General features: G+C 55.3%; 1 protein-coding gene across 1 annotated transcript in view; it reads right to left on the bottom strand.

Moving 5' to 3' along the window:
* Positions 1-16756, bottom strand: part of dtnbp1a (dystrobrevin binding protein 1a) — a 144533-nt gene extending 127777 nt beyond the window's left edge. Inside the window, exons 1-2 of the mRNA XM_078414534.1 lie at positions 16515-16756; positions 11165-11215 (exon numbers count right to left, since the gene is read on the bottom strand). Of these exons, the coding sequence (XP_078270660.1) occupies positions 11165-11215; positions 16515-16570 (107 nt within the window). The 5' untranslated portion in view covers positions 16571-16756. The remainder of the gene's footprint in view (positions 1-11164; positions 11216-16514) is intronic.
* Between the last annotated feature and the right edge of the window lie 415 nt (positions 16757-17171).

The following is a 17171-nucleotide window of genomic DNA, read 5'->3' as shown; positions in this document are numbered from 1 at the left end:
GGACACCGTGTGTTCCCTCTCCAGGGACACACGGGCACGGACGTAAGCCCGGAACAGGGGTAGGCAGCCGACTTCTGTGAGGCCGTCGACTGCCCGCTGCCTGGACCCGCGGATGGCCATCTTGGCCAGGCCCAGGAGCAGACCGACAGGGAGACCTCTCCTCCCTCCTGACCCTCCCCCCTCTGTACCGGGTGCCCAAAAATTAAAAGCGTAGGGCTAAAATGGAGCCAGAACTTGAGGAGCAGCCCCTTCAGATACTGGAACAGGGGCTGTAACCTCACGCACTCTGTATACAAATGGTACACGGTCTCCTCCTCACCGCAGAAGTGACAGGCGGCAGACGAGACCGTGAACCGGCTCAAGTACCTGTTATGCAACACTCTCCACCCCAGGTCCCCGATGTAAAGCGGGAGGACCCCCTTATAGAGAGACCTCCACTGGGGACCGCTCCCGCCGTCAGGTGGTAACACGGACCGCCAGGGCGTGTCCGGACGGAAGACGAGAGCGAGGAAGTGGAGAGTGTGCAGGAGCAGCCTGTACAAAACGCGCCTCTCCGCGTCACGGAACGGCACGCTGGGCATCTGGGAAAGGCGGCTCATATTGCGTGGGGCCGGCTCTCGGGAAGGGACCCGGGCCGTGGGCCCGATGAGCAATTCCGACGGAGCGGGGGTAAGCCCGGTCGGAATCGCTCCACGCACACGCCTCTCCTCGACACCCACCGTGACAGGGTGAGGACCGGCCCCCCTCACAACCACAGCACCCCCCTCCCCCTGAGGAGCAGCGCCCTGGCTGAAGGTGACCAAATTCCTGGCTCTCAGGAGATCACGGTAAAAACCAGGCAACTCCCGCCTAGCGCGCTGACTCATGCCCGCTACCGGGAGCCGTGATCCCTCCTGGAGGCAGCACCCCTGGCAGAAAAAGTACGTGGCCAGCGAGTGCCATCTGGGAGGGCACTCGGAGTACACTTACCTCCGCAAGGTCCTGAGTCGGAGGGCTGCCACCTGAGTGCGGACGCAGACCAGCGCCTGACCGCCCTCCTCCAACGGGAGACTCAGAACCCCAGCAGAGACCCAGTGGTTCCTCTCATCAGAAGAAGTTAACTAACCTCCTCTGTATCATGGCGATGAAACGAGAGGACGGGACCAGAGTGGCCAGCCGGTACCACAGCAGAGAGGCCACCAGCTGGTTTATGACCAAAGCCCTACCCAGATATGATAACACACCAAGGAGGCCTGACCAGCGCCCCACACGGGCGACCACCTTCGCCTCCAGCTCCTGCCAATTCGCCTGCCAAGCCCCCTCAGTGGGACTCAGGTAGATCCCCAGATAGAGGAGGTGCGTGGTGCTCCACGCAAAAACTGCCATCTCCTCCGGCAGGGAGTCTACCTGCCACTGACCCACCAAGAGCCCAGCACACTTCCCCCAGTTGATCCTGGCGGAGGATGCGGCTGAGAACACCCGCTGGCACTCACGCATCCTCCGCAGGTCAACCGGGTCGGTGAACATTAGTAACACATCGTCGGCGTAGGCCGAGAGAACCACCTCCACCCCCGGCCCCGGCAAATCCAAACCTGCCAGCCGCCTCCGTAGGAGGCACAGGAATGGCTCCACACAGAGGGAATAAAGCTGGCCGGACATGGGGCATCCCTGACGAACCCCCCTCCCAAAGTGAATGGGAGCCAACAAAGAGCCATTGACCTTGACCAGGCACTCTGCAGCAGCGTATAGGAGCCGGACCCGGGCCACAAAATGGGGTCCGAATCCAAACGCCCGCAGAGTCCCGAGAAGGTAGTCGTGTCCCACCCGGTCAAACGCTTTCTCCTGGTCAAGGGAGAGAAAGGCAACGTACTGACCAGCCCTCTGGCACAGATGGATCAGGTCCCGGACCAGATGGATATTGTCCTGGATGGACCGGCCCGGGACTGTGTAGGACTGGTCAGGGTGGATCACATGGGACAGCATGTCCGGCATGTCCGGTCACTCTCCAACAAGCTGGATGAGGTAAGGCTGTGGATCAACACCCAGCGATCCCTGAAAAACTGCTGCGCGCTGATCTTCACGGAGACGTGGCTCAACGCACTGGTCCCCGACGGGGCTGTGGAGCTAACAAACCGCTCACTACATCGTGCTGATAGAACAAAGGACTCCGGTAAGAGCAAGGGCGGTGGGCTCTGCATCTACATTAACAATGACTGGTGCACCAACCACACTGCAATAGAGAGCTACTGCTCCCCAGACCTGGAGTACTTACTGCTCAAATGTAGGCTGTTCTATCTGCCGCGGGAGTTTACGGTGGTCATCATCATGGCCGTATACATTCCCCCACAGGCTAATGCTAACCTAGCATTAGCACAGCTGCACTCGGCCATCAGTAAGCAGCAGGATGCCCACCCCAACGGTGCCTTCATTGTTGCAGGGGACTTCAATCAGGTCGACCTACGAGCCTCGCTCCACAAATTCCATCAGCATGTGCAGTGCCCTACCAGGGGCTCAAACACACTGGACAAGGTGTACACCAATGTAAAGGACGCCTACAGAGCTCTCCCCTGCCCACCCCTGGGACAATCCGATCACCTCTCACTGTTTCTACTGCCCGCATACAAACCCCTCATCCGCAAGACCAAACCCACAATAAAGACGGTCAAAATATGGCCCGAGAATGCCACCCTACAACTCCAGGACTGCTTTGATCGCACCGACTGGGACCTGTTTGCACAACAGGCCACCTACGGTTCAGAGATAGAGGTAGACTTGGAGAATACGCATCCACTGTGCTCTCCTACATCAACTGCTGTGTGGAAAATGTCACGGAGGACAAGGTGATAAAGATGTTCCCAAACCGGAAACCCTGGATGAACAAGGAGGTACAGAACCTGCTGAGGGCACGCAACAATGCCTTTAAATCTGGTGACACTTCAGCATACAGTGTTGCCAGATCACACCTAAGCAAAGGTATTAAAAGGGCCAAAGACACCCATAGGCAACGGGTGGAAGACCACTTCAACACCACGGACACCAGAAGCATGTGGCAGGGTGTCAGGGACATCACTGGCTACAAGAGCAGCCCTGCCTGCCCCCACAGCGATATGGCATTGACCAACGAGCTTAACACCTTCTTTGCCCGCTTTGAAACTGGCAAAACCACCTTGAGTGAAAGAACCCCAGCCGAGGCGGTGGGACAGGTCTTGCAACTGAGCACACAGGAGGTACAACGCGCTCTGCAAAGGGTCAACCCACGCAAGGCTGCAGGACCGGATGGTGTTCAAGGAAGGGTACTGAAGGACTGTGCTGAACAGCTGGCTGAGGTATTCACCAAGATCTTTAACCTGTCATTATCTCTGGCTACGGTCCCCAAGTGCCTGAAGTCGGCTATCATAGTTCCGGTGCCGAAAAAAGCAAAGATCTCCAACCTGAACGACTACCGCCCGGTTGCCCTAACGCCGATTGTCATGAAGTGCTTTGAGAGGCTAGTCCTCTCACACATCAAATCCAGCATCCCTGACTCACTGGACCCACATCAATTTGCATACAGGGCAAATAGATCTACAGAGGACGCCATCTCTCTGGCTCTTCACACTGTCCTGACTCACCTAGAGAGACAGGGCACGTACGTGAGGATGCTATTCATAGACTATAGCTCCGCCTTCAACACGGTCATCCCCACCAAGCTCATCACCAAACTCCACCAGCTAGGCCTTAGCTCGTCATTATGTGACTGGATCCTGGACTTCCTGCTGGAACGACCGCAGGCAGTGAGAATGGGCCCGCACCTGTCCTCCACTATCACCCTGAGTACCGGCACACCACAGGGCTGTGTTCTGAGCCCCATGCTCTACTCCCTCTTCACACACGACTGTGTTCCTGCATTCGACACCAACACCATTGTCAAGTTTGCAGATGACACAACGGTGATCGGGCTGATCACCAACGGGGATGAAACAAACTATAGAGCGGAGGTGCAGAACCTGGCGGACTGGTGCTCGGATAACAACCTGTCCCTAAATACCACCAAGACCAAGGAGCTGATCATCAACTTCCGTAGGTCACATAATGGGGAATATGCCCCGATCTCTATCAATGGGGTCAGTGTGGAGAGAGTGTCCAGCTTCAAGTTTCTGGGCACTCACATTTCGGAGGACCTAACATGGTCCAATAACACTGCTGCGCTGGTCAAGAAGGCACAACAAAGACTGTTCTACTTAAGAACACTGAAAAAGTCTGGTCTACCCCAACAGCTGCTGAAGACCTTCTACCGCTGCACCATAGAGAGCATCCTAACGCATGGAATCCCTGTGTGGTACCTCAGCTGCACGGAGGCAGAAAGGAAAGCTCTACAGCGGGTAGTCCATAGAGCTCAGAGGGCCATCGGAACACAGCTACCAGACTTGGAGGGCATCTACAACACACGATGCCTCAGAAAAGCCACCAGCATCCACAAAGACTCTTCACACCCCTGCAACAGTCTGTTCGAACTCCTTCCATCGGGCAGACGATACAAGGCCTTCTATGCCCGCACCTCCAGACTCAGGAACAGCTTCATCCCCAGGGCCATAGCTGCTATGAACCGGTCCTGCTGAGCCGGATGGCCACAACGCATAGATCAACTTGCACTTTACCCTGTCCAAAACTGTTACAACTGTTCGTTTCGTTGGGTTGCTGCTGTCTAAATTACCTAAATTAGTGCATCGTATGGGAGGCGCATTCCCAATCTCGTTGTACCCCTGGGTACAATGACAATAAAGATATATTGTATTGTATTGTATTGTATTGTATGGGCCCCAGGCGATTGGCCAATGCCCGTGCAAAGACTTTGTAACCCGTACTGAGAAGAGAGACCGGGCGCCAGTTCTTCAAGAGGCGGAGATCGCCCTTCTTGGGCAGCAGGACGACGACTGCCCTTCGCCATGAGAAGGGCATCTCCCTGGTCGCCAGGCTCTCCCCCAACACCTTCACATAGTCGCCCCCCAGGACACCCCAGAAGGATCGAAGAAACTCCACAGTCAGCCCATCCAGCCCCGGAGACTTGCCCCTACTGAGCTGGTGCAGGGCACCAGTCAACTCCTCCAGAGTTAGGGGATCATCGAGGCGCTCAGCCACCTCCCTGCACACTACGGGTAAGCCCTCCCACAGCACCCCTTGTGCCTCCCCACTAGATGTTCCCTTGGAGAACAGAGTGTCATAGAACGACCAAACTGAGGCACCGATCCTCTCCGGATCCGTGATGGAGGAGCCATCGTCCGCAAGCAACTCGACAAACTGCCTGCGGGCACCTCGGCACTTTTCCAGGGAGAAGAAAAAGGGGGAGGCGCGGTCCAGATCGTGCAACATCTGGACTCGCGACCTCACATACGCGCCCCGGGACCTCCTCAGCTGCAAGTCCCTCAGTGCCCCTTTCTTCTCCTGGTACTCCTCCCACTCACACGAGTCCCCCTCCGTCTGACCCAGGCAAGACTCCGAGTCGAGCAACTCTCTCTCAAGCCGTCCGATCTCGGAGTCCCGCCCCTTGGTCGACCCCCTCGTGTAGTCCTGGCAAAACAGACGGACGTAAGCCTTCCCTACATCCCACCACTGCCTTAGGGAAGGGAAACGCCCCTGCCTTTCCCTCCACTCCGCCCAGACACGGGGCTGCGGCTGGGACAGTCCATCAACTCACTGTCGCTGGACTCCACGTCCCCCTCCTCCTCCCACTCAATGTCTGAGCCCGAGTCTGGATAGTTCTGACTCCCAGCTGCCTCGCTCACCCCTCCCTGTGAGGTGGGCGGGTCGGCCACATCACCCGGTCCCTCCTCCGTCACCATCCCACCCCCAGGATCAGTGACGGGGGCAGGTACCGGTACCTCTAACTGTGGCAAGCTGCCTGGTAAATGGCCAGGCTCCTGCACACCCCCACCGCCCTCTGTAACCGGATTGGGGGCAGTGATGTTGGAGGAAGTCTCCGGGGCGGGCAGTGAGAGGGTACGTCTGGAGTCCGACCGAAGGACACGATCCGAAACGACCATGTCCTCCTTCGCACCCAGGGCACCCGGCCCAGCACCGTCACCCAGAGAGTCCCCGTCCCCCACCACCAGGGGAACCACCTCGCTCTGGCCCTCAGGGGGCGATGTTCCCGGAGTCTCCCCTGCTCCCTCAGCCGATGGGGCAGCACACCCCTCAATAGGACTCGTAGCCTCAATGGGGAGCATGGGCTGGGGACCCACCCCCACACTCAAGTCCCCCCCATCAATCTTCCCCTGGTCACCCTCTAAGCCAGCGGACGCAATCCCTGGGGGAACAGCCCCCTCGGGTAGTGTGTCACCACTCTCAGGTGGTCCCTGCACTACAGAGGCATCCTCCTGCCCAGAGGAAGCATGTACTGGGTACTCTGCCTCAACAGGGGAGAAACACCTCCCTTCAGGTCGCCCCTGACCTTCAGGGCCGTTCTCCGTGTCAGAGGACCCGTGCCTCCTCCTCTTATAACCACTAGCGTGCGGTGGTACAGTCAGCTCCATTGCTGAAGCCTGTTCCTCCGCCCCGCCATCTACCTGCTCATCCTCTCCAGCCTTCAGACCCTCAGGCTCAGAGGCGAGCTCGATAATATCTACTGCCGGGGGACCCTCATTAAGGTGACCTTCTGCCTGGCGTCCCGCTTGAACGTTCTTCTTCTTCCATTTAGCTTTTTTACTCTTCTGTCTCTCCCAGTGCCCCTCATCCACCCCCCACCCTGCACCGGCATCCTCCGCCACAGGTACGGGACATGGGGGTGGTGGGGGAATGGAGGTTGGGGGCAAGGGAACAAAGTCATCACGGGCCACCGTGGTAGAACCAGCAGCCCCAGATGGGCCAGCACTGCCTTTCTGGGCCACCTTGGTGGAGCTGGCAGCCTGGTGCTTGGGACAATTCCTGCGGAAATGCCCCACCTCTTTGCATGCATGGCAGCGTGCTTGGCCCGTGTTCCAAAACACGCGATAGCAGAATCCTTCCCATTCAACCTCAAAACTCCCCTCCATATCAATCCCCTGTGCCAGCTGTATGTACACACGGCGATTGAACGTTAATACATGCTGCATTTCGGGATCATCCAACCTATGCAACAGTTTGGTGGGCCCAGACCGCACCTCCCCCAGCTTAGTTACATGTGGGAGCAGGAGCGCGTCCGGAACATAAGGGGGAACGTTGGACAGCATGACCGGCAGCACGGGCCGTCCCCATGGGTCCACCGCCATGTAAATCCCAGCCACCGTGATCTCCCTTTCCAATGCGGTAGCCACCGACTGCTCAGTCTTTAGGATGACAACAGCCTTCCCACTGACCACCGCGCCTGCGATTATGGCCTTCTTGCCAACAGTCTCCCCCAGCGCGGTTAGCACAGCCTTGAAGGTAATGTTGCCCTGCAAGGTCACTTTCACCCCGTGTATACGCCCCAACGACTCATGGCCCTTAGTCACGGAGACTGCCGACTGTACGGCAGCTGCATAATTCTTGGGGGCCGCCATCTTTAGGGCGTGGAGCAAAACAAAACGTCTCCGTTTTTTATAAGTCAAAACAGTCTTTCTGCTATTGCTGCACTTCCACGCATTTGCAGCAGTTTAAAGTCGTGAAGGCTTTCCTGGCAAAGCAACAGAAGCAGTCTCCTCCTGATAAGATAGGGAAAAGTCCGTGCCAATCCTCCCGTCGTAGAAAATGGAGCTTCCGGAGGCTTCTTCCCCAGGTCTCGGTCGCCCTCCCGGCTTCAACGAAAATCCAATGCACTGTTGCCGTACTTACCCGGCACACCTGGACCGGGCAAAGTCGGTGTGGGAGGGAGCTTTCCGATGCTACAGACCACAAACACCGCTCCAGACTCAGCTCCCACCAGTTCAAGTGCAACTTGGCCTTCCGCCAGCCACTGCCGCTCCTACGACTTTCAGAAAACACGAACAAATCCTCCCCAATTAGAGGACTCTTTCAACAAAGAGAGTCTCTGCTTTCCGACAGAAGTCCAAAAAGCAAATTCTGACTGCTTTCGTTTGTCCTCGCCAAACAAATCCTTCGAAAATAATCAAATCCTCCCAGCCAGCGCCACACACCCACGTCCGATCCTGACCTCTTTTTTTTTTTTTTTTTTTTTTAATATATAAAAGTTTTATTCCAAAGAAAAACATACAAACCGACCTCGGGTGCTGTCTGTACGGAATTGGTACGTTCTTTCTGTGACCACATGGGCTTTCTCTGGGTGCTCCGGTTTCCTCACACATTCCAAAGACGTGTAAGTTTTGTAGGTTAATTGGCTTCTGTAAATTGTCCCTAGAGTGTAGGATAGAACTGGTACACAAGTGATTGCTGGTCAGCGTGGATTCAGTAGGCCGAAGGGCCTGTTTCTACACTGCATCTCTAAACTACATTTAAATGAACATACCAAAGAATATGCCCCCACCCACGCTTATTCTCGGCGGCATGGGCTCAACCGACCTCCAGCACCTATGCAATGCTCTCACATTCCTCTTGACCCCACTGAATTACTAACCACCCAACTCCCATTCTGACGCTCTCGATAGCTAGGAAAATACATAAGTGAAGGGAGCAGAATTAGGCCATTCAGCCCATCAAGTCTACTCTGCCATTCAATCATGGCTGCTCTATCTCCCCCCCCTAACCCCATTCTCCTGCCTTCTCCCCATAACACGCCGGGTCCCTCTTTGTTCTCAGGCGGCCCCCCACGTCGGTCCCCTCTTTGTTTATCGGTGTTTCCCCACACCGAGTCCCACTTTGTTCTCGGTTACCCACCACACCTGGTTCCTCTTTGTTCTCAGCGCCCCCCGCACGCCGGGTCCCTCTTTGCTCTCGGCGCTCCCCCCCACCCCCACGCCGGGTCCCTCTTTGCTCTCGCCCCCACCCCCCAACGCCGGGTCCTTCTTTGCTCTCCCCCCCCCCCAACGCCGGGTCCCTCTTTGCTCTCGGCGCCCCCCCCCCCCCCCCCACGCCAGGTACCTATTTGCTCTCGGCGCTCCCCCCCCCCCCACCCAACGCCGGGTCCCTCTTTGCTCTCGGCGCCCCCCCCTCCCATGCCAGGTACCTCTTTGCTCTCGGCGCCCCCCCCCCCTCCCCCCACGCCGGGTCCCTCTTTGATCCCGGCGCTCCCCCCCCCCCCCCCCCCGGGTCCCTCTTTGCTCTCGGCGCTCCCCCCCCCCCCCCCCCCCCCACCACGCCGGGTCCCTCTTTGCTCTCGGCGCTCCCCCCCCCTCCCACGCCGGGTCCCTCTTTGCTCTCGGCGCCCCCCCCCCACGCCGGGTCCCTCTGTTCTCAGCGGCCCCCGCACAGTCAGTGCTTGCCTGTCATTTTCTGATTAGTAAAGATCTTGTAAAATTTGTGCATTTTGTTTTGCAAGCTGCTGAACGCTGGAACAAAATGTCAATTACATTTTTTTCTGGGAAAGTTTCCATGGCTTGCAGAAATGTGCAAAATTAGTTTAATTGAAACAGTCTAAATATTTTCTGTTCTGCCTCAAACTGTACAAGACTGATGTTTTCTACTTGCTGACTGTAAAAGAAAATGTAATTGATTTGCACGTGGATGCTCTCACTAAGTCATGAATTAGCTCTTTTTCTAAAACATTAATCTTGTACATGCAGCCCATTGCCAATGATTCGTGCTCGCATAAAATATGCTTTTATTATGATTCTAATTAAGGGTCATTGATCTGAAACAACAACTCCATTTCTCATCCCACAGATGCTGACCTGACCTGCTGAGTATCTCGCACATTTTATGCTTTCATTTTGTTGTTACAGCCATATAGTTTTATCTTGAGATATTAGAACAGCACTGCACTAGAACAGGCCATTCGGCCCAACGTCTGAGCTGAACACAATGCCAAGACCATCACTTATCTACCAAACCTATCCTATACATGTGCCTGTTTAAATGTTTCTTAAACGCCAGTATCATCCTCAACTACCTTCTCTGGCAGGATAGGATAGGTTTTGAGGGATATTGTCCAAATGCAGGCAGGTGGGACTAGTTTAGAAGGGGCATGTGGGCATGTTAGGCCGAAGGGCCTGTTTCCACGCCATATGACTCTCTGACTACTACAGTGCAAATTAAAATTGTGGCGTCAAGAAGGAGAGAGGTTTAGGATGTTACTTCCAGAAACCGTACAGGCACCAATGAGGATGGGTTAAAAATAAAGTACTCCAGGACATTAACAGTATCGGTTTCACAACAGATTGGAAGAGAGGCTGAGTAGTCGATAGTTTCATGGTCAGGGTCGAGGGAACTGGAAATGGGTTTTTACAGTAAGTGGGGGAGACAGAAGAGAGCCCAGGTGGCATGATCTAGGCCCTGTAGAAACTTTAGCTTGATGGTGCTGAAGGGAGGAATGCAAGAGAGTCTCTGGGCAAACTGTACACAATTGAAAATTCAAAGTACTGAACCAAAACATTGTGTGTTACCAATCCACATATTTCTAGACAATACGAAATAGTTAGTTAGATTATTGTTATTTTCATGTGTATCGAGGTACAATGAAAAGCCTTTTTTGTTGCATGCCATCCAGTCAACGAAGAAACTATACATGATTACAATCAAGCTATCCACAGTGTACAGATACAGCATAAAGGATATAACATTTATTTCAAGATAAAATCCAGTAAAGTCATATTAAAAATAGTTTGAACGTCCTCTATGAGGTAAATGGGAGGTCAGGACCACTCTCTTTTGACTTTACGTTAGATTTTACAGATGTAGCGTGGAAACAGGCGCCTTCTGCCCACCGAGTCGACGCTGACCAGCGACCCCGTACCCTGGCACTATTCTGCACTCTAGGGACAATTCACAGAAGCCAATTAACCTACAAACCTGTTTGCTTTTGGAGTGTGGGAGGAAACTGGAGCACCCAGTGAAAACCCACGCGGTCACGGGGAGAATGCACAAACCCCATATTGACAGCACCCGTGGACAGGATCAAACCCGGGTCTCAAGTGTTGTAAGGCAGCAACTTTACCGTTGCGCCACCGAGCCGCCCTAAAACACCCCCTTTGTGAGAGGATGGTTCAATTTCCTGATAACAGATGGGAAGAAACTGTTCCCGAATCTGGAGTTGTGCGCTTTCTTGACACCCTGCACCATCTTTCAAACATGAGAAGCATTGCCTGAAGACAAACTCACTCAGCTAATCAGTCTATTAAACATGGAGTAAACAGATAATTACCTTGGCTTCTTAACTTTTACTTCTTTGGATTTGTCACTTAGCGTCTTTAAACTGAAATTAGAAATAAGAAAATAATTAATATACCAATGGCACAGCTGGTAGAGCTCCTATCTCACTGTGCAAGAGACTCGGGTTTGATCCTGACCTCGGGTTTGATCCTGACCTCGGGTGTTGTCAGTGTGGAGTTTGCATGTTCTCCCTGTGACTGCGTGGGTTCCCTCCCTTATCTCAAAGAAGTACAGGTTTGTCGGTTAATTATTCTCTGAAATTGCGTAGGGAGTGGATAAGAGCACGGGATAACATGGAACTGGCGTGAACAGGTGGTTGTGGGTTGGCCTGGACTCAGTGGGCCAAAGGGTGCTGTTTCCCTGCTGCATCTCTAAGATACAATAAATGCCAAAGCAGATTCAGCAAGATGTTTAATTGTGTGCTTTGAGTTTGCAATTCTTTCTATTCTGCCACAGAAGGTTGTGGATGCCAAGTCAATGGATATTATTAAAGCAGAGACTGACAGAATCTTAATTCGTAAGGGTGTCAGGAGTTATGGGGAGAAGGCAGGGGAATGGGTTTGAGAGGGAAAGATAGTTCAGCCATGACTGAATGGCAGAGTAGACTTGGTGGGCCAAATGGCCTAATTCTGCTCATAGAACTTATGAACTTATTTGCCCATGTGATTGTCCAAAATTGTAAAGTAAAAATGTAAGTTCCTATTTAATGATCAGATAAATCAGCACATAAAATAGCAGGTTTATTGGCATGAAGATATTCAAAAGGGATCAACACAACAAAAGTACAGTCTTCCATAAATTGCAAGTTTAGTTTAGTTTACAGATACAGCGTGGAACCAGGCCCTTCGGCCCACCGGGTCCACGTCGACCAGTGATCCCCGCAAACTATCCTACACACACTAGGGACAATTTACAATTATTCCAAGCCAATTAACTGACAAACATTTGGAGTGTGGGAGGAAACCAGAGATCCCGGAAAAATCCCACACGGTCACAGGGAGAACGTACAAACTCCGTACAGACCACATCCGTAGTCAGGATCAAACCCGGGTCTCTGCACTGTAAGGCAGCAACTCTACCGCTGTGCCATTGTGCAAAGTATTGCACGAGTATGCGAGTTGTCTGCACAAATCTCAAAATTGACAATTCAATGTTTTTTTAACACATGACTTAGATTTAGACAGATTGGAACCCTTTGCCAAAGGTTAAAAGTCGACAAGCTGTTACTACATTCCCTGCGCAAATGAAACAAGGCCTGCTCATGGAGATTTGCACTTATTATATACCCACACATGTTACCAGCTTCATTTCAGCCTTTGAGTTGGAGGTTTCCAGACCTATTAGAAGTGAATGCTCACACATTCACACAGCCAGCTGAAGAGTAATTTGTGCAAGTCAGAGCCAAGTTTTACTCTAACTTTTGATGCCATTCATTGAGCACAGGTTATCAGGAGAAAACAGCCTACGGTGTTTGTTCTGCACTCACATGACCAGCATGCGGCTTTCATTCCAGAGATTTGTAAAATAGACAGAGTCCAATTAAGCAAAAGGCAAAGCGCTGCAGGAACTCAGCAGATCAGGCAGTAGCTGGGGAGCGATTGGACAGGCAACATTTCAAGTCAGGACCCTTCTTCAGACTTCACGGTCAAATTAAGTGTAGTTTCAGAAACATATTATAAATATTTTGGGTATTTCTCCAGCAAAATAACACAAAATATTTTCCCTAAGAAATATGTATAAGAGGCTGTTACTTCCAAGTAACATGTGATAATTATAAACTTACAGGAGATGGTGCCTGTCACACCTAACTCAGGAATCAGAGCAACAGGCTGTCTTAGGGTCATACAGCATAGAAAGAGGCCCTTTGGGCCAACTCTTCCATGTTGTCACCAAGGAACAGGCAGTGTTATTTCATTTACACAGGGCTGGCCTGAACAAATGTTCAGGTGGAGGGGGGGAGAGTGAGGGGGGGAGAGAGAGGGAGGGAGAGAGAGGGGGGGACAAGAGAGAGAGAGAGAGGGGGCGAGAGTGAGAGAGGGGGCCAGAGAGAGAGAGGGGGCGAGAGAGAGAGAGGGGGCGAGAGAGAGAGAGGGGGCGAGAGAGAGAGAGAGGGGGCGAGAGAGAGAGAGGGGGCGAGAGAGAGAGAGGGGGCGAGAGAGAGGGGGGCGAGAGAGAGAGAGAGGGGGCGAGAGAGAGAGAGAGGGGGCGAGAGAGAGAGAGAGAGAGGGGGCGAGAGAGAGAGAGAGGGGGCGAGAGAGAGAGAGAGGGGGCGAGAGAGAGAGAGAGGGGGCGAGAGAGAGGGGGCGAGAGAGAGGGGGCGAGAGAGAGGGGGCGAGAGAGCCCACCCCTCCCCTCCTACTCCCTGCCCCAACCCCTATCCCCTGCCCAGTGCCACCCCTTGCTCAGCTCACAGCCCCTCCCACCTCATCGCCTGCTCCAGCCCCCTATCCCCCTCCTATCCCATCTCAAACCCTTATACCCTGCCTAGCCCACAGCCCACAGCCCCTCCCACCTATCTCCTGTGTTTCTACCCCTGGTCCCCTCTCTCTTGGGTCTGTTTCTGTCTCTAATGCACCTCCTACCCCCTGGCCCTCCCAACCCCCCAGGCCCTCCCTGGCTCCCAGCTCCTACTCCCCAGTATCCTGGCTCTGCCCCTGTCCCAACCCACTATCCCCGCCCCGCAGCCCCCCTTCCTGTCCCCAATGTAATGCCCTGCCTGCAGTCCAAGCACCGACCTTGCACCCGAACCCCAACTCCCCTATCACCTTGCTCTGCCCCTGTCCCAGTGCCCTGTCCCCTGCCTCAACCCTGTCCTGTCCTTACCCCAAGAGTCTCCTGGCTCTGCTCCTGTCCAAGCCCTGTCACTAATGCACTCCCTGCCCCATCCCCATCCTTGAACAGCAGCCCCTACATCCTTATCTCTTGGCTCTGCCGCTGTCCCTAATGCGCCCCCTGCTCAGTCCCCTGCCCCTTATCCCTGCTCCAATGCAACTCCCTGTCCAGGTCCCTCTCCAGCCCCTGTCCAGTCCCCTCTCCAGTCCAAGTCCCTGTCCAGTCACTCTGTCCTTGTCCAGTCCCTGTCTCTGTCCAGTCACTCACTGTCCAGTCACTCACTGTCCATGTCCACTCACTGTCCATGTCCACTCAATGTCCATGTCCAGTCCCTGTCCGTCCTGTCCCTGTCCCGTCTGTCCCTGTCCCTGAGCAGTCACTGTCCCTAACCTGTCACTGTCTCTATCCTGTCCCTGTCCTGTCCCTATCCTGTCTCTGTCCCTATCCTGTCCTGTCCCTATCCTGTCACTGCCCAGTCCCTGTCACTGTCCAGTCCCTGTCACTGCCCAGTCCCTGTCACTGCCCAGTCCCTGTCACTGTCCAGTCACTGTCCCTGTCCCTATCCTATCACTGTCCCTATCCTGTCACTGCCCGGTCCCTGTCACTGTCCAGTCCCTGTCACTGCCCAGTCCCTGTCACTGCCCAGTCCCTGTCACTGTCCAGTCACTGTCCCTGTCCCTATCCTGTCACTGTCCCTATCCTGTCACTGCCCGGTCCCTGTCACTGTCCCTATCCTGTCACTGCCCGGTCCCTGTCACTGTCCAGTCCCTGTCACTGTCCAGTCCCTGCCCGGTCCCTGTCACTGTCCAGTCCCTGTCCAGTCCCTGTCACTGTCCAGTCACTGTCACTGTCCAGTCTCTGTCACTGCCCGGTCCCTGTCACTGTCCAGTCCCTGTCCAGTCCCTGTCACTGTCCAGTCCCTGTCACTGTCCGGTCCCTGTCACTGCCCGGTCCCTGTCACTGTCCAGTCCCTGTCACTGTCCAGTCCCTGTCACTGTCCAGTCCCTGTCACTGCCCGGTCCCTGTCACTGTCCAGTCCCTGTCCAGTCCCTGTCACTGTCCAGTCCCTGTCCAGTCCCTGTCACTGTCCAGTCCCTGTCCAGTCCCTGTCACTGTCCGGTCCCTGTCACTGCCCGGTCCCTGTCACTGCCCAGTCCCTGTCACTGTCCAGTCCCTGTCACTGCCCAGTCCCTGTCACTGCCCAGTCCCTGTCACTGCCCAGTCCCTGTCACTGTCCAGTCCCTGTCACTGCCCAGTCCCTGTCACTGCCCAGTCCCTGTCACTGCCCAGTCCCTGTCACTGCCCAGTCCCTGTCACTGCCCAGTCCCTGTCACTGCCCAGTCCCTGTCACTGTCCCTGTCCCTATCCCTATCCTGTCCCTGTCCCTGTCCCTATCCTGTCCCTGTCCACTCACTGTCCCTATCCTGTCCCTATCCTGTCCCTGTCCCTATCCTGTCCCTGTCCACTCACTGTCCCTATCCTGTCCCTGTCCACTCACTGTCCCTATCCTGTCACTGTCCAGTCCCTGTCACTGTCCAGTCCCTGTCACTGCCCAGTCCCTGTCACTGTCCCTGTCCCTATCCTGTCCCTGTCCCTATCCTGTCCCTGTCCACTCACTGTCCCTATCCTGTCCCTGTCCACTCACTGTCCCTATCCTGTCCCTGTCCACTCACTGTCCCTATCCTGTCACTGTCCCTATCCTGTCCCTGTCCACTCACTGTCCCTATCCTGTCCCTATCCTGTCCCTGTCCCTATCCTGTCCCTGTCCACTCACTGTCCCTATCCTGTCCCTGTCCACTCACTGTCCCTATCCTGTCACTGTCCCTATCCTGTCACTGTCCCTATCCTGTCCCTATCCTGTCACTGTCCCTATCCTGTCCCTATCCTGTCACTGTCCCTATCCTGTCACTGTCCCTATCCTGTCCCTATCCTGTCCCTGTCCCTATCCTGTCCCTGTCCATTCACTGTCCCTATCCTGTCCCTGTCCACTCACTGTCCCTATCCTGTCCCTGTCCACTCACTGTCCCTATCCTGTCACTGTCCCTATCCTGTCACTGTCCCTATCCTGTCCCTATCCTGTCACTGTCCCTATCCTGTCCCTGTCCACTCACTGTCCCTATCCTGTCCCTATCCTGTCCCTGTCCCTATCCTGTCCCTGTCCACTCACTGTCCCTATCCTGTCCCTATCCTGTCCCTGTCCCTATCCTGTCCCTGTCCACTCACTGTCCCTATCCTGTCCCTGTCCACTCACTGTCCCTATCCTGTCACTGTCCCTATCCTGTCACTGTCCCTATCCTGTCCCTATCCTGTCCCTGTCCCTATCCTGTCCCTGTCCATTCACTGTCCCTATCCTGTCACTGTCCAGTCCCAGTCACTGTCACTCTCCAATCCCCCTTCCTCCGTTCCCAATACAACTCCCCAGCTGCCCCAGGGAGGCCCTGTCTCTTGGCTCTGCCGCTTTGCCGGGCCGGGCCGGGCCAGGCCAGGCCGGGCCGGGTGGTGCCGCCTACCTGCTGCTCAGGTCGTGCTGCGCGCTCAGCAGCCGCTCCTTGAAGTTCTCGAACATGGCGGCGGTGGCCGGGCGGCCGTTATTGCCGCGCGAGTGCGGGCGCGGGGCAGCACCGTCGCCAGGTGGCCGAGGCGGCCATCACTCCGTCACTCCCGCTCGCTCTGTCCCTCCCTCACTCACTCCGTCCCTTTCCCCCTCCGTCCGTCACTCACTCCCTCGCTCACTCTGTCCCTCCCTCTGTCACTCTCTCGCTCCGTCCCTCCCTCTCTCCGACCTTCCCTCCCTCACGCTCAATCCGTCCCCTCCTCACTCTGTCACTTCCCCTCACTCCGTCCCTCCCTCCGTCACTCTCGCTCCATCCCTCACTCCATCCCTCACTCCGACCCTCCCTCACGCTCAATCCGTCCCCCCCTCATTCCCTCCATCACTCCGTCCCACCCTCACTCCGTCCCTCCCTCGCTCCGTCCCTCCCTCACTCCGTCCCACCCTCACTCCGTCCCACCCTCACTCCGTCCCTCCCTCCCTCGCTCGCTGCCGCAGGGGGAGACGCACGCGCTTCCGCCACCCTCCGCCGTCGCCCCGGCAACAGAGGCCTAGTCCCGGGGAGGCGCGGACTGAAGCCTCTACGCCCAACCCGCCTCGAGTCAAGCCTCTCCGA

The sequence above is a fragment of the Rhinoraja longicauda genome, chromosome 2 (assembly GCF_053455715.1).
Source record: "Rhinoraja longicauda isolate Sanriku21f chromosome 2, sRhiLon1.1, whole genome shotgun sequence".
In the NCBI taxonomy this organism is placed as follows: Eukaryota; Metazoa; Chordata; class Chondrichthyes; order Rajiformes; family Arhynchobatidae; genus Rhinoraja; species Rhinoraja longicauda.
This window is presented reverse-complemented; position numbering and strand designations above follow the sequence as displayed.